The sequence below is a fragment of the Macrosteles quadrilineatus genome, unplaced genomic scaffold (genome assembly GCF_028750875.1).
Source record: "Macrosteles quadrilineatus isolate MER2022 unplaced genomic scaffold, UCM_ALF_1.0 Scaffold_9__3_contigs__length_116548681, whole genome shotgun sequence".
NCBI classification, from domain to species: domain Eukaryota; kingdom Metazoa; phylum Arthropoda; class Insecta; order Hemiptera; family Cicadellidae; genus Macrosteles; species Macrosteles quadrilineatus.
Genome location: NW_026542602.1, coordinates 66,575,625 through 66,602,338, shown reverse-complemented (window position 1 = coordinate 66,602,338; position 26,714 = coordinate 66,575,625). Strand labels below are relative to the sequence as shown.

Genomic DNA, 26,714 nt, shown 5'->3' with positions numbered 1-26,714 from the left:
ATTACAATTTAAAAATTATAAATATCAACTTAAAGCCCCATTTGTAATTTATGCTGATTTTGAGTGCTTTATAAACTCAAACAAGCATATTCCATCGGGATTTGCATTCGTTGTAGTGAGAGATTCTAAGATTATTTCTGAAGAGTTATATAGTGGTGCAAATGTTATGGATGTGTTTTTCGAAAGATTATTTGAGACTTATGATTGTATTAAAAGTCAAATGGCGATATATATTCCCCTTGTAATGACTCCTGAGCAAGAGGCATCTTTCCAAAACTCAACACATTGTCATATTTGCGAAAAGCCTCTATATTTTGATAGGGTACGTGATCATTGTCATTCAAATGGCCGATACCGTGGAGCTGCCCATAATGATTGTAATTTAAACTATAAAGTAACAAAGAAAATACCAGTATTCTTCCATAACTTGAAAAATTACGATGGACATTTAATAATGCAACACTTGGGAAAATATAATCGTAAATTAAATTGCATAGCCAAAGATATGGAAAAGTACATTTCATTCTCTGTTGATGATTTAGTATTTTTAGATTCCTACAACTTTCTATCCCTTCCATTATACAAATTAGCTTCCAATTTAAATACATTTAGATTTATAGACAATCCACTACTACAACGTAAAGGCGTATTTCCCTATGAATATATGACAGGACCAGATAAGTTTACAGAGTCTCTACCTCCAATTGAAAAATTTTACAGTACTTTAACTAAAGAACATATCTCTCCCAATGAATATGAACATGCAAAGCATATCTGGACCCATTTTAATATACATAATTTACAAGAATATCATGATTTATATCTTAAAACAGATGTATTGCTACTGGCTGATGTGTTTGAGACATTTAGAGACCTGTGTTTAAAGGATTACAAACTTGACCCCGTACACATGTATTCACTTCCAGGACTAACATGGGAAGCCTGTCTTAGAATGACTGGCATAAAATTACAATTATTTCAAGATATTGACATGCATTTGTTCATAGAAAGTGCAATCAGAGGAGGAGTCAGTATGATTTCCACACGTTACGCTAAAGCCAATAATAGATATATGGGTGAACATTATGATCCCAATCAAGAAAGTGTCTATTTAATATATTTAGACTGTAATTCACTATACTCTACAGCAATGTGCGAGCCACTACCCGTGGATGGATTTCATTGGACGAAAGAGATAGACTACAAAATATACAAAAACAATCAAAATGATGAGTTTGGATACATTTTAGAAGTTGATTTAAAATATGATAAAAGCTTACATGATTTACATAATGATTATCCATTAGCACCTGAGAAAATGAATGGCAAATTAATACCTAATTTAAATGACAAAACTAAATATATTTTACATTATAAAACATTACAAAAATATGAGGAATTGGGTTTGGTTGCTACAAAATACCATAGAATTTTAAAATTTAGACAGTCCAAATGGCTTGCACCCTATATTAATTTTAATATTGAAAAACGCAAATGTGCTAAAAATGATTTTGAAAAAGACTTTTACAAATTGTTAAATAATAGTCTCTTTGGTCGAACAATTATGAACCAACGCAAGTTTTGTGATATATATCTCAAGGATGAATCACTATTAACAAAATATGTCAATAATCCAAGGTTTGACTGTAGCAAAAAGTTTGATAACAATTTACATGCTATACATTTAAATAAATTAGTTGTAAAGTTTAATAAGCCGATATATTTGGGAATGACCATTTTGGATATCAGTAAAGTAATAATGTATGATTTTCACTATAATTATATGTCAAAATTTAAGAACAAAAGATTTCTAATGACAGATACAGATTCTTTAATGTATTCTATAGTTACAGAGGACTTTTACAAGGAAATAGAATGTGACTTGCACTATTTTGATACCTCTGGATATAGTAAAGACCATTTCTTATACTCTGATAAAAATAAAAAAGTCACTGGCAAGTTTAAAGACGAATTAGATGGTCATATTATGTATGAATATTGTGGTTTAAGACCAAAGTTATATTCTTATATTCCTCTAAAATGGTTATATGAAGAAGACAAACAAGCTTTAGAGGTAAAGAAAGCTAAAGGAGCTGATGGTGCTACAGTTAAACATCTCCTTAGACATCAACATTATTTGAACTGTCTTGCCACTGGACAAGATTACTATGAGAATGTGACAAGAATTAAATCTACAAATCATCATCTTCAAACCTTAACTATGAATAAGAAAGTACTATCGTTTGACGATGACAAGAGGTTTATTCTGGAAGATGGTATCAATACTCTTGCACTTGGTCATTATAAAATTGATCAAACATAAATCTATATTTGCCATTATTCTTTAACCTTTCTTTGTCTATTACAAAAAAGCCATATTTAGTTTTATCCCAACATTGATGACAGAGATTTCTAAATTGGTTAAATGAAAAATCATTACCAACATGATTGTTATATACATGTTTTAAATTCAAATCATCTTGTTTAAATAATATTAGGAAATTTACATTATCACGTAAATGTTTGTGTACTTTGCTGTAAGATTGACACAAGTAAAAACAGTTTATATTTTTATGTCGACCCATTGAAAAAAATTGTGTAATATTTTGACTATTTATGTCATCAAATACAACAACTGACTGTGATTCGACATCATTTGGTGTGATTTCACAGTCAGTAAACGTGTGTAATTTCACTTCGTCACACAAACTAAATATTTCAATTATTTTTTTATATTTTTCTTGTTCTAAAGATTTAGATATTAAATATAAGTTTGTAAATTTTAATCCTTCCTTTCTTACAATTAAATTGTAAATTACAACCGTCTTCCCACTTCCACTTGGACCACAAATAACACATCGAATATTGGTAGGAAAAAGACCCAACTTCTTTGGTATATTTTCCTTAGTATGTACTATTTTAAATTTGTGTTTTTGTTGAATAAAAGACATTTTTTATATAATAAAAATGGTAAAAAATAATAAGAAAACATGTAAAAAGGGCAAAGGTTTATTCCTAAAGCCTTATAGGGGTCGAGGGTTATTGAATACTCTTATAAATAACCTTCCATTTCCACTTCACATACCATCATATCGGTACTGTGGACCTGGAACGAATATACGTGAGAATTTAGCTAAAAATGTACCTCCAAAAAATAAACTAGACTCTTATTGTAAAGAGCATGACATATTCTACATGAATAATCCCGATACCGCTGCTCGGAACAAAGCAGACATGAGATTAGCAGACTTAGCTTGGACTAGAGTAACGGCCAAGGATGCAAATCTTGCTGAAAGAGCAGCTGCTTATGCCGTGACAAATTTGATGAAGGCAAAAGCAAAGATGGGAATGGGATTAAAATTTAATAAAAAATATGGACAACTACCAGCTGTTAGAGGCCGCAAAAGACGTGCCTCACTTCAGGGGGGTGTACCTAAAAAACGAGCTAAAAAATCTAACACCAAGAGTAAAAGAGTGCGGAATAGTTAATTTAGACAGTTCATCTGGCACACATTGGACAGCTTATCGTAAAAATAAAGATATTGTAATTTATTTTGACCCATTTGGAATCCAACCTCCAAAAGAAGTAATTAAATATTTTGAGGGATATAAAATATTCTATACAACCGATCAATTACAAGATTTAAATAGTTCTATTTGTGGAATTTTATGTTTATCATTCATAAAAAATATTTCTTTATAAAAATGGATTCATTTACCATAACATTTTCGGGTACAGAGCCAGAGCTAAAGTCAGTGTTCTTTCCTCCCATTGAATTAAATGATGATTATGTAATTGGATTAGTAGATTTTCAAAGTTATAATTCTATATTTAATGTTAAAAAACCACTAAATACTTTAACATATTACAAAGTAGAGAAAATAACATTACCAAAGGGAGAGATCTTAGTTGATGATTTAAACCAATTATTGAATGGTAAACTTAAAGTTATAATAGATAAAAATGGAGAAGCATTAATTAATACTAAATCCAAACTTTTATTTAAAGGGCTTATTCCAAAATTAAATCAACTTAAAGGCAACAAATTAACCATTGGAGAAGGTGATGATGTTTTCTATTATGACCACAATGCTCCAGTTACAATAGAAATTTCTGAAGGAACATATGAGGTGGTTGAGCTTGCAAAGGAAATTCAAAAGCAAATTCCAAACTTTTTCCTTACAGCTAATAATAAAACTATGAAAGCGACATTACTTTCTAGCCACGTGTTTGATTTTACAAAACCATGTTTAGGGTCTGTTTTATTGGGATTTAAAGGTGTTTCTACTCCTGGTGTTCAGTTTGAATCTACAAATAAAATAAACATTAATAATGTAAATGTGATTAGAGTAAAATGTAATATTGCAAACGGGTCCTATTTAAATGGAAACAAATCACACACCATACATAGCTTTTATCCAGAAGCTCCTCCTGGCTACAAAATTATTGAAGTTCCAAGAAATATTATATATTTTCCTGTAAATAAGAGAAGTTTAGATGTTGTCAGTATTACATTTGCCGATCAGCATGACAAGGCAATTGACTTTAACGGAGAAGAAACTACAATTACTTGTCATATAAAAAAGATATGAGAATTTATAAGAATTTATCTATAAGTGTACAAAATGCCAGGTTCCTAAAGTCAATAGGACTAAAGTTAAAATTTTCTATTAATAAAAATGGAAGATTTTCTAGACGTTACAGGGAAATCCCAATTCGACGATAGTGTGGTTAAAATTACAAATCACTCCTATGTTCCCCATAACACTTTGGCTATAAATAATTCTGATGAAATTCGAATATGTATTAATAATCAAGATTTGCTAACTCTCCCATGTAGGAGTTATCTGTATATTAAGGGAGAAATTGAAAATCATGATAAAGGTCATTTTATAAATAATGCATTTGCATTCTTATTTGATGAAATTAGATATGAAGTCGCAGGTAAAGAAATAGACATTGTAAGAAACCCAGGAATTTCTAGTCTTATGAAAATATTGAGCTCTTACAATAAAACTACTAAATTGTCAAATGTGGCATTTGATTCTGACACGAATTTAAAAGAGTTCCATAAAGGTGGCAAGTTTAGTACTTGTTTGCCATTAGAACTGTTAATGGGTGTATTTGAGGATTTTAATAAGGTATTAGTAAATGTCAAACAAGAATTGGTGTTAAAAAGATCCAAAAATGATTTGAATTGTATATTAACAACCACTAGTGCTCCAGCCAGTGGTACTGCTGATATGATTCCTAAAATTACACTTAACTCAATTCAATGGGTGATGCCACATGTAATACCATCAGATGGGGAGAAGTTACAATTACAAAAGATGTTACTGCAAAATAAAAATTTGCAAATTGCATTTAGAAGCTTAGAGTTGCATGAACTTCCATCATATCCCAATACTACAAGACATACATGGTCAGTAAAGACATCTTCAAGTTTGGAGAAGCCTAGGTATATTATATTTGGTTTCCAAACAGCTAGGGATAATAGTGCACGAAAAAGAACTGATGAATTTGATCACTGTAAGTTAAAAAATCTCAAAGTATTTCTAAACTCTGAATATTATCCTTATAGTGATTTAAATCTCGACTTTGAAAATGGAGATGTCTCTAAAGCTTATGAGATGTTTATGAGGTTTAGAGAGACTTACTATAATACTATCCCAGATCCTATGATTAGTAGGGCTGAGTTTATGAAGAAATATCCACTAATTGTAATAGACTGTTCTAGACAGAACGAAACAGTGAAGGAAGGAATTGTTGATATTAAATTAGAGATTGAAACTGCAGAAAATGTACCAGCAAATACATCTGCATATTGTTTGATAATACATGATAAAGTGTTTGAGTACAATCCTTTGTCAAATGAGATAAATAAAATGTAAATAAAAGATGAAAAACATTCAACAAGAATTGGTTGACTCTGCAAATCAAATACGAGAGAAATATAGAGCTTTAAAACGTGGCAAGTTTCTAGAGGCTGAAGAGAGGTTTCAAACATTCCAACCTTTAATAGAGCCATTACAAGAATTAAAAAAAATTGCCAAAACAGAGAGGCCTCGAATGGAGATTCTCCCAATGACTCCATCTAGAATACCAATAATACCAAGATTGCAACCATTACAACAATCTACTCCACAGAAATTAGATTTTGGTCTTTTAGCATCAGACTATTTAGGAAATTACCTCAGTAAAAGTAGTATGACAGACACTACATATGGTATTAGACGAGAAGCAAATAAATTTTTTATTGGAAATAAGGAAGTTGACATTGCCAATGATGATGTTACAATTGCAAATAAAACCTACAAGGGGACAAAAGGTTTGTGGCAATTGTTAACTTTAAAAGAACCTGAGGATTATACTCCGGCTGATTTGCAAAACTATAAAGAAATTTTGGAAGCTACAAATGGACATTTAAAGAGTTACAAAGATGGTGCACCAATTTCAAGTAATAGACATACTAAATATCTTAATATAATTAAACCTCTTTTTAAATCTGTTGGTGAAGGTTTGAGACAAGTGACTGGTAATAAAATAGACTATATTTATTGGGATGATCCTAATGAGCTTGTAGATAGGTTAAGACTTCTTTGGCTAAGTCGCCAAGCCGGTAACTCAGGAGTGGATAATGAAATAGATTCCATTATTGAGGAATTAAGAGAAAGTGGAATTATTTATTAAATAAAAATATGTTTATAGATAAATTTTATCGTTTATATAATCCATATAATAAGCCTGCAGAACCCAGGGCTAGTAGTGAACCTACTTTAAATTTACAAGACGATAGTTGGAATGGTTTAAACCGTAAAATTGGTAATGTTAAAGATGGGGAGTTTGTAGATGATGTATCAACTTTGGGACAGACATTAACTAGAAAAGGTGATGTCTTTTTACAAGGTAATACTAAATATGAGTTTTTAGAATCTAAGAATAAAAATTGGAATGCTAAAAAACAGAAAATTACTAATGTGGGAAAGGGTGAAAGTTTAGATGATGTGCCCACTTTACAACAGACTTTAATACGAAAAAAAGATGGTACATTTGTACAAGACGATAATAATTATGAATTTTTAGAATCAGAGAATGGTATTTGGAATGCTAAGAAACGGAAAATTACTAATGTAGAAAAGGGTGAAAGTTTAGATGATGTGCCCACTTTACAACAGACTTTAATACGAAAAGAAGATGGTAAATTTGTTCAAGACGATAATAATTATGAATTTTTAGAATCAGAGAATGGTGTTTGGAATGCAAAGAAACAGAAAATTAGTAATTTGATAGAAGGTACAGATAGTAAAGATGCTGTGAATGTTTCACAAGTTCCAAAAATGGAAGCAGGCTATTGGAGTTTTAATAGTAAAAGGTTAGTACGTGTCAAACCTGCCATTGATGACACTGACTGTGTTATAAAAGAACAGACTATAACTTTTGATAAAAAAGAAAAATGTTGGGATGCCAAAAAACAATTTATAAGAAATCTACCAGAGGGGGAACATTCGGATGATATTTGTCTAATGTCACAATCTATGCATTACGATGGATCAAAATTTGTATATGGAGAAAAAATTTTTAATTTGATGGAATATAATCCTGATTTATTAGTTGCTGACCCCACATCTTTGAGTGGATTTAAGTATATAGATAATAGACCATATATACCAGAAAACTATGTATTTAAAAGAATGGAAGATAATCTATTGATTGGGGCTAATGGTGATGTATTTAGAGTTACAGGAAAGGATGATGTTATAAAAAATGAATGAAATTGCATACGAACTTCATAAGCCTGCGAGAAAGAATTTCATTAGAAGGTCTTTTAAAGTATTGGGTATAAACGAAACCTTACAAATAGATTTAATTGATATGCAAAACTATGCTAGAGAAAATTCTGGCAATAAATATATTTTAACTTTAATAGATACATTTTCTAAAAAAGCTTATGCTGCTCCACTAAAGAATAAGACAGGGTTAGTGGTTACAGAAGCCATTAAAACCATTCTACCAAAGGGGGTTAAAAACATTCAATCTGACAATGGTAAAGAATTTTTTAATCAATATTTTAGCAAACTAATGAAGAAATTAAATATTAATCACTATCACACATTTTCTACAACTAAGGCTGCAATTGTAGAGAGGTTCCAGAGAACTTTAAAGAATTGGCTATATAGGGAATTTAGTGCTCAGGGGAGTTATAAATGGTTGGATTTACTTCCAAAGTTAATTCGAAAATATAATAATAAGGTGCATAGATCTATAGGAATGAAGCCTAACCAAGTGAATGTTAAGAATAGTAAATATGTGCATGAGAAGTTGACTTCTAAAGTAGTGCAAGTTAAAAAGCCAAGATATAAGGTAGGTGATAGCGTAAGGATTTCCAAGTATAAACATGTTTTTAGTAAAGGTTATACTCCAAATTGGACAGGGGAACTATTTACAATAGCAGAAGTTAAGAATACAAAGCCTGTAACTTATATCTTGAAAGATGAAAATGGCAATATAATCAGGGGAGGCTTCTATACAGAGGAGTTGTTAAAGACCAAGTATAAGGACATGTATTTGGTAGAGAAGGTAATTAGGAGAAAGGGTAATTCGTTGTATGTCAAATGGCTTGGGTTCCCAAGTAGCCAGAACTCATGGATTTCCACTAAGGATGTCCAAGGGAGCACGTCATAAGCCGGGAGCGCGCCCGAGTTCGCGTGCCGAGAGCCGGGTGGCCAAAAAAATGAGCCATATTCCAGACGTGTTTTTCAGTATTAAAAAAGTAGAAAATTTATATAGAGGTGTATAGGTCGAGAGCTGGGTCTTTAAAAAAGTGGCCAAAAAAAGCTCTTCCATTTTTTTCTCATTTTTCCCCTATAAAAAGTGCCCTAAAAGTGCCTCTAAAACGCCGAAAGTGAGGTCATATTCTGGTATTACCTCTACTGGTAGAAATTTTTGATTAGCAATATTAATGACGATAAAAATGTTTAAAAGCTTTAAAAGCACAATTTTCAAACAGTGCAATGTAACTTTTCCAATGACCTTGAAATTTAAAAACCAATTTAAATATTTTCTAATAACACTGACTGAAATGATGAATGGTAGAGATTGTACATATCCTTGGATTTATAAACAATTACATGAGTGGACAGGATTACAAACCATTGTTGCTGGCTTTGATAGATTACAACACTGGACCAATTTCAGTATTTTGCAAGGCTTAGTTGTATGTGAATAAAGATATAAATATGAAGAATTACACTTTGTTTTATTCAATCAATGGCTGAGCTATAAAAAAAATGTTGTGACGAAGGACAAATAATTTGTTTAGCATTATATAAGAGTGCTTATGAATTATTCGTATTAAGTTTAATTTCAAAGGTTGGAATAAGTGCTCAAAAAGCTGTTCTAAGCTAAAATATTTGCAATATAATTAGTGAAAACATAAGTATGTACTAATTAATATTTCAACCCTTCTTTTACCTTATTTACCATTAGGTACTGAAACTACTTACCTACCTGTGAGGCTACCACACTTATATCCAAAATATTAACCATTGATTGTACTGGTTATTCAAATTGTACATATTGTATTAATTTAATTATTACATCGTATACTTCTTTAATTGTAAATAAAAGTACAAAGAGATACAAACGCTATCATGCTATACAACGCAGGAGAGATGTATTTAATCTTTTGTTCCATTTGTACATGTTAAACAAACAAACTCTATCTAAAAATGTAAAAAAATTATAAAAACACTGTTATTGATTGAATTATTTTTTGACGTCTACAGACAATAAAAATATGTGATTAGTAACCAATCTAAATCAAGATTAGACACAAAAATGTGAGCTAAAAATAAGGAGATGAATATTAAACTGTGCTAAAACCGTCATTTAAATCTGGACCCTGGCTAACTAAGCTAACAGTATTAAGTCGAGCAGAAAATAGTAAGAGCATGTGCATAACTCAATGGCAATTTGACCGTGCAATGTGAAGCTGCATAATTGGTCAATCATAATAGCAAATGTAGCAATAGCGAAATGTTGGACTTTGAATGATTATAACGCACTTAAATTACATATAAAAATTGAACAATATTGTAGATTCCCCCAGTTTCTATAAAATAGTTCAAGGCTGTTCCTATATCTTCTAGAGTTATTATCAATAATCAACCAGTGAGATGGGGACGCCTAAAAATAAAATAAAATAAAGTAAAATACGCCTTGACCTAGGTGAGTATTTTAACCCAAATATGAGTAAAGGATGAGTGCAGAATTTTTGGAGATGATCTGTGTGTTACTGATTAAGATCAGCTGTTTCATTAGCCAGGATCATTTATTTAAAGCCATATGATCAGTAACAGCTGGTACAGTTACAAACCATTAAAAAAACTGCTGACTATTCTCATGATCATGCTAGAGGTTTAGGACATTTCAGAGTTAAGCTGCTGCCAATTAAAACTCAATTAAAAAAGGATTCAAACTCATAAAGATTCAGATTGAAAATGTACCTACTTTTCCCCTTTTGAAATTAACATGTAAAATACAAATTGTTGAGACCCTTAACCAATAATATTTTTCGTGATACAACATGACTGCAATGTTAAGCGGATTATTATCTGATGGATTGTGCACTATCTTGATTGGTAATGCGGCAAAGAAAAGTAGGTCATGTTCTTAGTTGTGGATAACCAAAGTTGTGCTAAGTTTATCCTAACTAATGCAAATCCTACTTTACTAGAGTAAACTGGTTCAAACCCACTTAAACACAATAATCCACATTGACTTATAAATATATCTAGGCTTAATAAATACAGCTTACTTAGTAATTTTTCTAATACTGTAGCAAATTAAGGAGCAAAAAACTTTAGAAACACATTACTACCCACGAATTATAAAAATTAAATATAAACCTTTACGTTGATATTGAAAGTGTTATTCGGTTAAATTTATGAACAAGAGACTACCAAATACATAGGTAACATATGATTTCATTTATACTACCAAAAATCTATAAACAATGAATTAACTTCTTCTCAAATAATTGCTTTATATTTTATAGCTCTTTGTGATAAAAAAAATACTGAGCATTACAAATTTTTTGCAAAAAGTTTGAACCTAATCTCATTAATCGTCAATGGGGTTTTCATTTGCCCCAGAAGCCTCTGACTATCACATACAGAGTGACATGGCCACCTGATTAAAATCCAATTTTGTGAACCCGGACACAACGGAAATCAATTTAACTTTGCGTTGATTATTAATTTCTGGGCCGAAATAACTCTTGCCTCCAGTTAAATTTATAATAAATACGCTGCTAACTTAGAGGTGCTGCAAAAATTAAGGGATGAAATATATGTGTGGATTTTTTTTTATTTATAGTACTTATGTTGTCACTATTGTAAAAACATTCATGAAACATACATATTATAGAAAACCCTAACTTTTAAGGTTAGTAAGCAAATTTACATACATGTTAGAGAAGATAATATAACCGTATGTTCTGATTAGGTAGAAAATAGTATTTTAAATGTTTGACAGAAAACTCATCCAATAGATTTGTATATATTAATTCGGCACTACTAGATATTAACAAAAGATTATAAACACACGTTACTAACAGTTTTAACTTACAATATTCATATAATTTAATAAAATATACAAATGTTCATTAAGCCTTGTATTGTATACAATGTCTACAAAATAATAATTATTTAATTTTAGTTGAGTAAACTGCAAAATCCTAGTCTATTTTAGTAAACAAACCATACCTAAAGTCACAAATAGATATTGTGAATGTATTTTGTAAAAAAATGTAATGTATTTATATTAATATTTATTTATTGGTGAACATTCAATGCATAAGATAAAGGAAAAAGCCCAAAAGTAGAGAGGAGATCTGTGGGGATGTACAGTATTGAATAGCGACAATAGCATACATAATGTATGCTGCTGAAACATTCAGATGTCAGCTGTCGAAACTCACTCACAGCTGATCTGTCTGCAAAATGGCTCTGATGTGTACATAACATAAATAGAAATTTTGTCCCGAAAAACCAAAAAACAATAGAAGTAAATATTTTTTTATTAAATGTATTTTGTTACACTGAATACTAATTTCAATTTCAATTCGATTTTTCAATTTTTAAAATTGTTTATATTTATATTTTTTTTATTTAACTTTTAATTTCATTTTTTTAATTTTAGTTTTTCAATTTTAATTTTTTATTTTTCCTTTTCAAACTACACAAAAGATGTACCAGCATCGTAATTCAGTAATTATTAAGTTCTTTGTTTTTTTCTGATTCAGGGTGTTCCACAAAGAGGTTTAGATGTTTATTTAATGTTTTTATTTTATATTAATTGGCCGTAAGTGTACGGTAAGTTTTAAAACATTTCAGTTTATTGAGTAGGTTATGAAAATATTTTTTTGGGTAATTTCAGCTTACAAATGTTTGTAGAAAAAAATTGTAGCATATTGATGTAACTGATTCGATTCATATAGGTACACAATTCCTAAGTTAATACCTCATCTATTCGCTGTGCTGCAGTGATGACTTATTCTGGACAGCTGTGTGACATTGCTTGAAAGTCATATTAAATCAATGCGTCCACTTCGTGGAACACGATGTATAAAGATAGTCCGTTTGTATAGGTTTCGAAGCGTAGTATTATTTTAACTTTTAAACAAAGCCACCTTCGTTATATGTTTTAGTCGTAAATGTAAGAAAATATCACATAGATCCTACCCACTCCTGTTGTCATAGAGGTTAGAAAATGTATTAAACTCACACTGTTTCAAACTGATTCTCAAAAGAAATTTATCGTAACTAGCACTCAGGTTAAAAAAAGTTTACTAGTTAAGGTTTCATATTTAGGCTAAATAGTATTTAAAATTCATAAAACAAGGTGTCGAAACGTATTTGAAGGAATTTCTAATCAAATAAGTTTTGAGAAAAACTTATGTATATTTGTTATATCAAAACATATAAAATACTCGATTTGAAAATTTATCTAAATTGGTTAAATAAATAAAGAAGCGAAATTGGTCCAAAGTGTGACAAACTATTAATTTTATTTGTAATTGAGCTGTTTAATAGTGCCAGTCACACTACTATTGGGGAGCGAACTGGCGTAGTGGTTAGAGCGCGGGACTAAGCCCCCGCCTTACCTAAGGTACCTAAGGTCCCGGGTTCGATCCCCGCCAAGTCACCAATGGATTTTATCTAACTGATAATGCTGCAACCCTTAGGTCTAGCCTGTAGTAATGTGAAAAACAATCACAGGCTCGTGCCTAGCGTCCTAGGAAAAAAACTGAAATATTACTAAGGTAAAATAATTTAAATTTCTATTTAACTAAACATATATTGAATATCCTCAAATAAGCGTGATAATTCATAACATAATCGACAGAATAATCTATTTATACCAATCGTAGTGAATTGTAGGTCAGCAGTGACAAGACTAGAACTGCATAGACGTTCGCAGAACTAATGATAAATGGACCACCGAAGCTGGGCAATCCATTTGTAGCCAATGTTCCATGATAAATCATCCATGCTGTTGCAATGCACTAGCTTTATTGCTTCACTCGCAATATTATTTCACATTTAAATATTCAATTTATTCCTATAAAATTGAATATTTTTCTTCCATTCGTGCAATAACTGTTAATATTATATATAATTTATTATTCGTCTAAATGAATGTGTGCTATAAAGTAATTCAAAGAAATAGTCGATGGGGGTTCTTAAACAATAAGAGTATTTAAGTGTTTGATATCATCACTGTTCGACTATCTTAAGATTGCAAACACTTAACTGACTTATGCTATAGTAGAGGAAAAGCACGTAAATTTTAATAACAATTTATAAACTTACAAAATTACAAAAAATACTAACAATATCTTTACTCAATAAATATTAATAAACGATAAGACTGTTTGTAAAGATGTAAGTTTATGAAATAAATATACAACAAAAACTTTATAACAAGCCTCTCATGGGGAGGATCAAATATGACTTGTTATAAAGGTTCCCTCCTTATAGAAGTTTGCAATAACTTGTAATTTAATATATGATCAAAGACATTAAAAAATTACACTTTATTAAAGGCCATTTTAGTGAGGGTCTTATTATCGAGGTTCCATTGTACTGCCAAAATTTATATTGTATTTAGTTATTAATTAAAATATCATGTACGCCAACATACGTAGGTTAATTTAGATTTAGAAAAAATATAAAAACTAAAAAAAAAATCAGATATGATATATGCTCAACCAAATCTATAGACACAAAAACTTAAAGAACGCATCATATAGTATTAATATGTTCGGTTTGATGTGCATACTTATTACTCATTTTAAGTTTTTTTTTTACCATGCGAAGTTAGGCGAGGACCTTTTATATATTGTTATTTTAATAAATACTTAAATATTTGAACAACATAATACAGGCCATCAATCTATTATCTAACCTCTAACCAAAAACTTTAAATATTATCACAATAGCAAATAATGAAAAAAAAACTATTTTCAAAGAAAACATCTGAATATGATTGAACGGTTGGAGACGTTTAACAGAAATTGCATCATGTAGAAACCGCAGCACTTAGTGTAATGCCAACATAACAACTTGAGAAAGCTTTTGCTTGTCGACGTCTCGGCATCAAGCTGCTTTTATTGCTGGTAGGTTGGTAGCACTGATCCGCGACCAAATGTAACGTTTTCCTGCATTGTCTGTTTACATTTTATTTGTAATGACTGTTAAAAATTTTGAGTCTTACTGCAACAAAACAGCTATTTAATACATGCGTACCGGGTGTACCCCCTCCCCCCCTCCAATTATAGAGGACAACTTAATTCAGGTTCGAGACATTAAACACTACTGACTTTGTCAGGGTAGCACCGACAACGCACTGGCACAGACAATGGAATGAACCAATAAATAAACAATAAACAATCGAATATTACAGTATTGTATTGTCTGTGGTACTGGTTATTATTTTTCAAGCAGTTAGATAAATATTAACACTTAACACGTATTTTATAAAAAAAACTATGCGAAAATTCTCCCGTATGCTTTTGACTTTAAAACACAATGCATTACATTTTAGTAACACTTATTTTTGCATGACAAATTTTTGTATTTTTTTACAAAAGGCATTTTTACATGTTACATTCTTATGGTGACAAAGTCACTTGTAAAATCTGTAGAGCTAATAATGATAATGATTTTTAGAAACCCGTAAGCCACACACCAACCGCAAACCTAAAAGGTCTCGATGAGAAACTTCATATACAAGTTTTAGTATTTTAAATAAACCCTCTCTTAAAATTGACATTAAAATATTGAATTTGCGGAGGATTTTGCATTATTCTTCCTTTATAATTTGTTGTCTATTTTTTCTGAGTTAAACTTTTGATTCTCATATAAAATTTTATGTTCACATCACGATTAAGTTATAAGTTTTGATTCGGTAACACAATTTATTGAAAATGTACAACTGAGTGTTGTCTTTATAATCCATGTACCTATGCTTTACACTACAAGATCCACGTTATTCTCTTATGTATTCTCATCCCGTTGCGAAGTACGGTCAGAACTGGTGACCGTAAAGACCTTAGGTACAAATTAAAACTCGATTCCCCCAGCAAGAGGATGATTTGAAAAGAAGGATCTTCCCTTACGTTAGCCCATTCCATTGACATATCCAGTTTCTCGTACGAATTCAAGGCAAACTGTGAAATCTTATTCATACCACACGACTGCCGTGAAATAGCATTTACCGATGTACGACTGGTAATATCTTCACATCAAATATTTATATTTTCTTTTCATCGATGTAACCTTAACCTTAATATAAGATTTTCGTGTAAATGCCTATACGTATAAATACACAAAAAAGGACGAGAAAGTTCCTTTCAAATAATAATACTTGATTGTTTCGTGTTAAATTTGAAAAATGCTTTCTTTAGAAAAAACTAGAAAGTAAGGTATTGAATTTTTATTTTATACCTATTGTTTGTCTTTTAAATGTTTCTTTTATAATAGTTTGTCAATCATCAATTTCAGAAAAGTGTGTAGAACTATTTTTCATAGGTTCTAGCTCGGAATTGATTTCTACATAACTTAAGGCTAGGTCTAAAGGTGGTCACAACGTTACCACTTCAATAAAATCAATTAGTGATTGGCGGGATTTGAACTCACAACCTCGGGACCGAAGTCCCACGCTCTACCAGGAAACCAGCCGTTCGGGGGATTTAATTTAACTTGTATATTTCGTAATAGTTCTATACGGGCATATCGACCTATTACTTTTGTACATTCGACAAACTGCTTTAAAAACTTATATTTTAAATAAATCCAGAACTATTAAAGCACAAATAAATACTACATTCATTGAAAAAAATAAAATAAGAGATGCATTGCAATACAAATATTTTTTATAAAATTAATATATAAAATAATAAATTATAAGTTTAACTAAATAAAAAATAAAAATAATAGCAAGATTGCTTGTCAAAGACACGAGCTGTGAAAGATTAATACGTCTTTGACAAAATTACTTGTCAAATTGTAAGGAAGGAGCTGTCGACAAAGTAAACACATGTTTTGGAGTCGGAAAAGTTGTAAATCTTGACTTGAACACAGTTAACTCACTTTTCAAGAACTACATCACTAATAATAAGTAGACTAACATTCATATTTTTATAGATTTTTAATACGTTTGTTTAGTTTTAACTCAATAACTAACAAACAACTTTGGTTTGGATTTACTTATTTAATTTAAGAAAAATAACGGTATTTATTCATTGGTAAGGTTTATTTTACTCAAGTAAATAGGTTTCAACTTACAACGTTTTCATGGACCTCGAAATACATGGCGATGTGTTATTATCTGGTAATAAAGTTTTCGTTACATTGTAAACAATGTTTCTGAGACTCAGAAGTCTTACTAGAATAACATTTCGTATAAGTCCATGGATATAACTAATCTTCTTTGGCAAAAATAAAAAACGAAAAATAAATTAAAATATGTCTTATAACACTAGAAACATAAATTTACACATTGATTAACATAGATTTATACAAGACGGTAAAGACATATTAAAGATGATAAGGGCATTCAATTTCAATTAGACACTCCAATATTAATTTAGATCCAATTTATGGTATCCTAGTACAGTATTTTAATTTATTTTCCGAGAATATGATATAATTAATTATACTTATTACAATTACGTTTTATACCATTGTATATTAATCAATTTGATTACTAAATTTATCTTGCTTTTCTTAATTAAAATAAGATTTTTAAAGCTTCAAACAAATACAAACATTTGTCAAACACACACTGATAGAATCTACACTAATGACAACATCGTACTTGCTGTGTAAAATAAAATTCTTTGCTCTTTAAATGTTCAAAAGTGAAAGCTAATTTTAAATGTGAGGGATTAGCCTAATGGTCCGACACGGCTCCTGGCTGCTTAGCATATGCTGATAGCAAGCCTCCTCAGCATCAGGCTAGCATTTAGCTGCAAATGGTCACGCTTCATGCTGATATTTGCATAAACTTAAACTCGATTGCATAAAAAGACCGGATTTATTATACAAAGTCGTATCAGTAATGGCAAATTTTGTTTAGGCAAACGTGAAATTATTTTAAAGAGTTCAAGTTTTCATTTTTTTTTATCATTTTAATCTTTAACCTGCGAACTTACTCACCAATTTATGTTTGCACAACATTTTGGACTGGTTTTAATAGGTTCTTATTGGTACTACCTTGGAAAAGTTTTTTTTTACATTGATCAAGGCTAGTTGTGGAGGAAGTTGCGGCATACCTTGGACAAAATACATAGGTGATTGCCGGGATTTAACCCTAAAATTTCGAAGACTAATTTAAATCTTTACCCAGCTGTCCAAGATCATCGGTCTTTAAATAAATGATCCTGGCCAATAAGACAGCTGACCTTTGACGTAACAAAGCTACACAGATCATCTTTCAACATTCTACACTCATTCTATGCTCATATTTAAAATTAAAAACGTACCTAAGAGGCGTCCCCATCTCAATTGACAATTATAATCATAATAATAAAAGTATGCATTATAATAAGAATATTATGTATTTAAATCTAAGCAGTTGAATTCATCCTGGTTGGATGTGTGTATTATTGTACCGGTTGTCTATCACAATTAACTTACTTCTATTATAAAAATGAAGTTTAGAAAATAAATGCATTATTGTCGTATTTAATCATCAACTTTAATCTTTGTTAAATATAATTGTTTTATGCTGCTTAGTATTTGGTAAATTTTGCTTATAATAGTTTAATATTACATCCTGCATTCGATTTAAGCTAATTTTTATTTTAAAATTTAAAAAGTATACTTACGACATGCTTGAAATTCGTCTTCCCCTTTTTCGCAGTCTTTTTGGTAGTTACAGACGTCATGGCTGGATATACACTTGCCCTCACTGCAGCGAAACATACCGGGCCCACACGTGGAGGAGCCATCTAAAACAAGAACATACAGTAAATAAAAGAGCTAACTACATCAGAAACAAATTGGGCTTTGACAAGCCTATTGTAACATGACCATACAAAGAATGGAAGAATCAAATGTATCAGGATCATATTGTACTTTTAAGAGCCAACCTTAACATGAGCGTACAGTAAATACAAGGGCTAACAGTATCATGAACAAATTGTTATTGGATGAGCCTATTGTAACAGGAACTCAGTAAATGGAAGAATCAACTGTTTCAGAAGCATGTTGTGATTTTAGGATCCAACTGTATCAGGAACATGTTGTCATTTTAGGAGACAACTGTAACAGGAACATACAGTAAATTGAAGAATCAACTGTATCAGGAGCATGTTGTAATTTTAGGATAAAAGGTAAATAGAACATACAGTACCGGTAAATAGAAGAATTAGCCGGAACAGGAAAATACAGTGAATGGAAGAATCAACTGTATCAGGAGTATGTTTTGATTTTAGAAGCCAATTGTAACAGGAAATTACATAACATGGAAGATCCAACGGTATCAGAGGAGCGACTTGTAACAAAAACATATGGTAATTATGAAATACAGTTAAATAATAGTAGGCCTATTAATGTACATTGTCTTTATTGCTTTATGATAATTTTCCATTATTAGCAAACGTCAAGATACAATATAAAATATATACATGTGTATGAGATAAAATAGCTGTAGATACAATAGTAGTAACTTGGTTCATTTATCTCAGGAAAACCATCAAAGACCAACGTTTTTCTTTACACTACATGGTATAAACATGTAAAAAATAAATTCACAGGAAAGATCTAAACTATAGAACTAGTTTCAAAAGAAATAATTTTTAAGTAAACAGTTTTTATCACGCTACATCGAGTAAAACACAAAAGATCAGTGGTAACGTTTTAAAAAGATTGTTTTAACCTACTATTAATTATTTTTAAACGAGGGGGGTTATAGGAAACGTTAAAATTAATTTTAAACCACTCATTAAGCTTGCACTAATAATCTTACTAATATTATAAATCTGAAAGTTTGTGAGTTTGTGTGTGTGTGGCTCAATCACGCATAAACTACTGGACGGATTGGGCTGAAATTTGGCATGATGATAGCTCACATTCCCGATTAACATTAATGCATATTTTTATCTCAAAAATATTTTTGGGCTCCGCCCCAGTGGCTATGTAGTTCCCCATGTTAACCTTATGAGTATTCATATTTAAAGGGAATTAAAGAATTTAGTCAGCTGTTTCAATTTTACAAGTTGGTTCTATAATATACAATAGTATTAAAAAGTTATAAGGTTTCCCAACAGGGTGCAGCACTATTATTTTGTTTTTGCATATATGACAACAGCTAATGTGAACTAAGCAGCAAAAAAAAGCTGTGATACACAATGAGAACTGTCAAAGTAAGATTGTTTACAGTTAGGTTTGAGTTTTTAATTTAATGAATAATTTGTGATATTGTGCGAATGTTTGATAATTTATTTATTTTTTCTATTGTTTAGGTGCAGTGGTAGAACATTATGGCAATGGTAGATGTTTTATACTATACCAAACCGTAAATTTATGAACCAAATTTTATCAAACTGTGTCCTCCCCCCATTGCAAACGCAAAGCTTGAGTATAACTGCAATAAGCATTTTATACTTATATGCCAACCCCGTACGAAGGACGGGTGCTCTGCTAGTACACATATAATGGGGGTTATTCCCGTAAACGTTTAATTCTGCTGGAAAAGAAAGCATAAGACTAAAATATGCTCACAATTAATTTTCAGATAAACCAGAAATCTCATACGAAATTTTGTATTGAAACCATAAGGATTCTTGCACATTAAAGGACTCTAAAAAGCTATATATTTAAATCTGTGCACACTTTGTGGAGTTTCCCTTTGTGTAGTCACAGTATGGCTTTGGGGTTAAGCTGTGTCTTGTGTGGAATAACGGATAAATACCGATAAAAGATAAGTCTTTGAACAGATTCTTCCGATATTGACGTACTTACGATCAAGCCGGTTTGAGGATACATTATTGTCTTTTGTACAAAGATTGAGCTGGAAAATCGGTATCGTGGGCCATGAAATATATTTAAACGATGGGACTTAGTATTAACAAATATTTTAACTATTAAGGCGAAGAACTATTAATCTAAACTAAAAAGTTATATCCAGCATAGATATTTCGAGAAAATCTACCCCATAATCTATAGATTACAACGCGATCCAAAAATTCAACGTAAGTATATTGTGCTGGACTTGTTTCAATGTAAACACGTCTTAAAGTAAACATAAGTTATAGTTAAAAGTGTCCGTTGCAATTAGCAGTTAAATTATAATTATGGGTAAATGAATCCAACATTAATTGACCTTAATTCAAAATGTAGACTAGAATTTATATAAACCTAAATAGCATTATGTTTAAGAGAACTTAGCTTTGCTGCTAAGGGAAGGGAAGGTGTGATTTTCACTTAAAAGTGAATAGTTTTGTTCAAGAAGAAAGACGATTACAATTCTGTTTTTTTTTCTTCAAAGAATTTGTATTATGAAGTTGACAAAAATAATAATTATAATGGAGGTGACATCTCCGAACATGTGTTTCGGTGGTCATTCCTGAAATGTGCCACCCTTTTTGCTCCAATGATTAATCGTACCTTAGCACGCTGCCAGGTACAGTTTTTCCTTCCTCGATAATGGATTTTCACGCTAAAAGAAACACAAAGTTTTAAATTTCATCAAACATCATTAAAAGTATTTAAAAAATTGTAGTAGACACATCTTGTTTTCATCATATATTGTTTAAAAAGTTACTCGTCCACTATATTTTACATTAAGAATTGTAGATAAACACGGTATTATGTTTGATAAATTAATTAAGTTTAAACAAGCAAAACTTTAATGATAATCTTTGATTGTTACTCGTAAAACTATTACAAACAACTCAATTTGGTTAGCTCTTCAATTATTTATTTCACCCGTTTAGAGGAGTAGTAATACTGTAATAGCTAACATTTTTGTTTCTCGGGAATTTAACTTACATTTTTTAAACACACAAACAAATAGTAGTTTGCCCCCTCTTCCATTTGTTGTTCTGCTTGTTTCACTATGTCATTAACAAAAAAAAATTAAAAAATAAGATTGATCTTGTACTTAGATCTCACAATCAAAAGTACGGCATTTGCTTACCTAGGTAAGAACATCAACAAAATAACTTGATGTTGCCTGGCAGTTTCAAGCGAAAAGCGACAAGTATATACCAGAACTTGGAGGAGCATACTGGACTAGTGGCAAAGCGCTGGGCTTCTGAACACAAAGTCCTGGGTTCAAATCCCACCAATCACCAATGGATTTTATTTACCTGATGATGTTGCGACCCTCTAAAGTTATGTGTGAAACTGTTCCGAGCTAGAAGATGTGAAGGTGGACAAAAAATACGAGAAAATGTTCAAATGTACGAGAGATTCAGATGGGCAGGCAAGATTGAAGATGTCGCTTGTTTACTATGCATCAGTGCGAGGGACAGTGCCAAGGGAAATACAGTGTCACTAAACATCACGATACGAAAATCTAGCAGTCGTGGCTATACATACGGTATGTACAACTTGAAATGTACCGAAACTATCTCAAGTGTAGACCGGATAGGAAAAAGATTGCATGCAAAACTATGTCAAAGAAGATAACGAGAAGTAATTTATTTTTAGTTGAACGGATTTGATTATATGTATCGTGTGCTGAACTTGTATAGGAAATCTCAAATTTCAAACTTTAAAAGTCAAAGGTTTATTCCAAAATCTATTTATTTATTTAAAATATAGTTCATTTACGTAGATTTCTAGTTAAAGATATTTCAAAATAATACAAGTTTTTTTTTGAAACAGAGAATGTTGTGTAAGTTTATACAAGACGTCTACCTTTCAAAATCCATGAACCAAAATACAATGAATTTAATTTATTCAAACTGAAAAAAACTAGTTTAAATGTATCTGGAACTTACACAGTTTCAAATTTAAAACTATTCATGTTATTTTTATTATGTCCCTTTCTTCACCACCGCCTCAATTACTTTTTTTGTGTTTTTTGATTGGTTATTTTTTGAATGTTGTATCATAACTTGCTGCTATACAGTGCATATACTTGACTGCTACTCTCTGTAGTGTATTCCAACTTCGGTTAGGTCTTTGTGTATTGTTAATTGTTATGTGTTAAGTTTTTTTTTTCACCTGAAGACTGCTCAGATTCCCGACCCGAAACGTTGTGTATTGTTTTTTACCATTGAGAAGAAAAATGTCCGCAATAAACCTTTGAACACTTAAACTGTTGCACATAGCATAACATTGTAAGCGGAAACAAGTTCAGGTAACCTCATTAGTCGGAGGGTGAATTAAGGATGAAAGCTATTGTGGAAGGCCAGCAGCTTCTGTTGAGGATGTTAATAATGCTGCAGGATGAAGAATTAATGGCAAGTCCTGCTTGCTAGACTGTAGCCGTTGCATTCAGTAGAGAATGAATAGAATAGTTAAATTTACGTTTAGCTACAATGAGTAGTGTGGTGTATAATTCAGTAAGATCATTGTTGTCCTCAATATTATTGTTCAATAAATTGATTGATTGATTGATTGATTGATTGAGGATGTAAGTTTGGATACATGGTGATTATTATTGGCCTAGCAATGGATGACAAATGTGAAAATACTAGAATTATTTAATATTAATTTGTTGAATTACCGAACATGCAACCCCATTGGTGTCGTCTCAAACCAGACATTGCTGTTTTCATGCAGCCTCATGTAATAACTTGTAAAGTAATATCACTGGTGTCACCATTAGCTTACCAAAGCAGGAAACATCATATTTAGATCAGCTATTAGCCTATGAGACCAGAAATCTTTAGTGATAGGTGTTCCAGGTACTGAAAGAATTAGGGAAAAAATAAAAATTAATAGGCTATAAACAATGAAAATAACTATACAAATAAATTTAATATACAAGAACGAGTCATTTTTACAAAACGAAGCCATTTTAATAGCAATTATAATTTAATTGTGTATTTGGGGTTAACAAAACACAGCATTAATAGCTTGAAAATTTCTAAACACAAAATATGAGATAGCTACCTAGATACACTCACAATTTGTATTTATTTATAATATTTTTATTTGTTATAAAATGTATTTTATTTGTCAATTGTTGTGTGTGTAAACTGAAAACCGTATTTGGTAAATGAATGAAGACATTTAAAAATTTAAAAAATGTACAGTACTTTAAAAAAATATTACTTAATTTATTTTGAAAACAATCAATTGGGTCAGTGAACTTCTAAAATAATATATCTTCTTGGTATTACTGGATTACACTTTTCGAAGCTCATACACAACTCAAAAACATTTACAGTAACACATTTTAATTACTCAAAATCGTTCCAAATTTTTATATTAGTGACGATAATATTCGCAAACTTTGGGCTATAAAAACACAACAAAGCCAGGAGCAGAGTGAGAGGACATTACTCTATGTCCTCGTTGAGGACTTGGATAATCTCTCTGCACATAATATATTACGTCAGTTCTACAGGACCTGCGATAAATTACCTGTTGTGAGCCGTCTCATATTTGGGAAATGTCCTCGGAGACCACAGCTGTTTATTTTATACATTCGTTATGTGGTGATATATTAAACACATATTTGGGATCATTGAGAAGCATATACATTTGAAATAGTATAACACAGTGTTATGCTTTGAAACAGGTGGGAAAATAGTAGAGATTTCACTGTTGGAAACAGCTTGCATTGGTTATTAGGTATTCAATAGTTTAAAATCTACTATATAGGTGGCAAGGAATGCTCAGATTCAAAATAAAATATAACTACAGTCGGGACCACGAGAATCGCTGGTGCGACGTTGCCATATCGCCCGTTGACGACACTAATTAAAATACTAAACATATTTACAAATCAACTGGTATTATTAGATTTGGCAACAACGTGCGGTCCTCATTGACTACTTCGAAGTCACGTGGTAAATAGGCTCCTCCCTCAATTGCAGACTCTCGTGGGCCGTACTTTAGACACGGCACACGAGATACGTAACTAGGCCTACAAAACATTCCCAGCGGTGGACGCCAGAACTTCTGCAAGATGCAGCATTGCTGTTGGTCTATATTTAATTAACTCATAACTCATAACTCATAACTCATTTATTGAACCAAAATAACAGATACAAAATTTGCATTGGTCATGTCAAATAATAGAACTAAAATTAAAATAAACAATAGACAATGTTGCTTCAATAAAACAATATCAATTACTTCTTACAACAACAAAAAAAAAAACTAACTAACTAAACCCATCAGCGACACAATCTCGAACACTGTAGTAACCCTTGGCCAAGAGTATTTTTTTGATTTGCTTTTTAAAGCTGTTCAAGTCCGACTCCAGCTGAAGGGAGGGAGGGAGGAGATTAAAAAGTTTAATGCCATTGTAATGAAAGTGTCTCTTGAAAAATGTAGTTGAATGAGATGGTAATTTAAGATGGGAATTGTTACGTAGTGAATAGGAATGTGTAAGTGAAGATTGGTATTGGTGTAAGTCTTTTTTAATGAGAATCAAAGTTTCCAAAATGTATATTGAGGGAAATGTTAAAATTTGTGATGAAATAAAGTATTGCCTGCAAGATGTTCTTCTTTTCAAACCAAAGACTGCCTTAACTGCCCTCTTCTGGAGTCGGAAAAGGAAAGACGTTTTCCCACACTCACACCCCCACACCGGCACTGCGTATATCAGGTGCGGGAAAATCACTCCATAATATGCTGTAATTAGAACATCACATTTTGCAAACTTAGAAAGTTGGCGGAGAAGAAAGATTCCCGAAGAAATCCTTCTACACACAGTGTCAATATGGGAATGAAAGCGCAGGTTTCTATCGAGCACCAATCCCAAGAACTTAACCTGATCAGCTGCCTCGAGCACAACATCATTCAAAAGGAAATTGTTTTTGTTTTTCCCAGCTGAACTTTTAGAAAAATTTTCAAATTCAGTTTTTCTGGCATTTAGACTCAATGAGTTGTCCTCGAACCACTGCATCATGGAGCTCGCTTGCAAAAAGGCCTTTATTTCGAGTTCATCGAAATTTTGATCAGAAACCGAGAGCGACGTGTCATCAGCAAATAGACAAATGTTTCCAGAATTTACAATTGATGGAAGATCATTCACAAAGACAAGGAACAACACCGGACCGAGGACTGACCCCTGAGGCACGCCACGAGCAGACTCGCAATGGGGTGAGCGGTAGGTATTCAGATATCCTAAGTCATCCACCGCCTGAATCATCACAAACTGCTTCCGTCCTGTAATGAATGACTTAAACCATTGCAGTGCCAGCCCTCGCACTCCAAGACAAGAAAGCTTATCAAGAAGCAATGCGTGATCCACCATATCAAAGGCTTTGCTCAGATCGAAAAAAAAGCCCATTGTATGTTCCCCTGCATCCAATGAATTTACTAAATTTGAGATAAGGTCAGTCATTGCGTCTGTGGTGGTTTTCTTTTTTGTGAACCCAAATTGCTTCTCTGAAATAACATTATTTTTTGTAAAAAATTCTAATAGTCTTAGTAGTATTATCTTTTCAAATACCTTAGATATAGATGATGTTATGGCTATAGGTCTGTAGTTGTCGCAGAGGTGGCGATCTCCTTTTTTATGGAGTGGCTTAATAATGGACGTTTTCAGGGCATCTGGGAACTGGCCACATTCAAAGGAGGCATTGATTAAGCTAGCTAGAGGGATAGATACGAGGTCTGCAACTTCTCTTAACAGGTTTGGTGACAATTCATCTGTTCCAGCCGACCGTTTATTTTTCATTTCTTTTATGATCTTTTCTACTTCGGTCTTGTTTGTTGGCTTAAGAAAAAGGGAATCAGGAATAGGCTTTATATGATTTGGCTTGCCTTTCTTATCTGATGGCATACTAACTGATGTAAAAAAAATATTAAAGACATTAGCAACTTGTTGTGGGTCTTTAATTATTTCCCCCTTTTCATTATGAAGATTGATTTCTTTTGCATTACTACTTTTGTTTGGAAGATTTTCTTTAATAGTATCCCAGATGGCTTTATTTATATTATCTGATTGGTTTATTCTATCATGAATCATATCTGATTTTTGTTGCCTTATTTTATTTCTGTAAGTGCGTTTA

At 31.6% G+C, this 26,714-nt stretch overlaps 1 protein-coding gene across 2 annotated transcripts in view; it reads right to left on the bottom strand.

Annotated features, from left to right (window-relative positions):
• The window catches only part of LOC129002433 (low-density lipoprotein receptor-related protein 2), a 374,692-nt gene that overhangs the window by 84,928 nt on the left and 263,050 nt on the right, over positions 1-26,714 (bottom strand). For both annotated transcript variants that reach the window (XM_054430228.1, XM_054430229.1), the window contains one exon: positions 18,396-18,518. In XM_054430228.1, the coding sequence (XP_054286203.1) occupies positions 18,396-18,518 (123 nt within the window). The remainder of the gene's footprint in view (positions 1-18,395; positions 18,519-26,714) is intronic.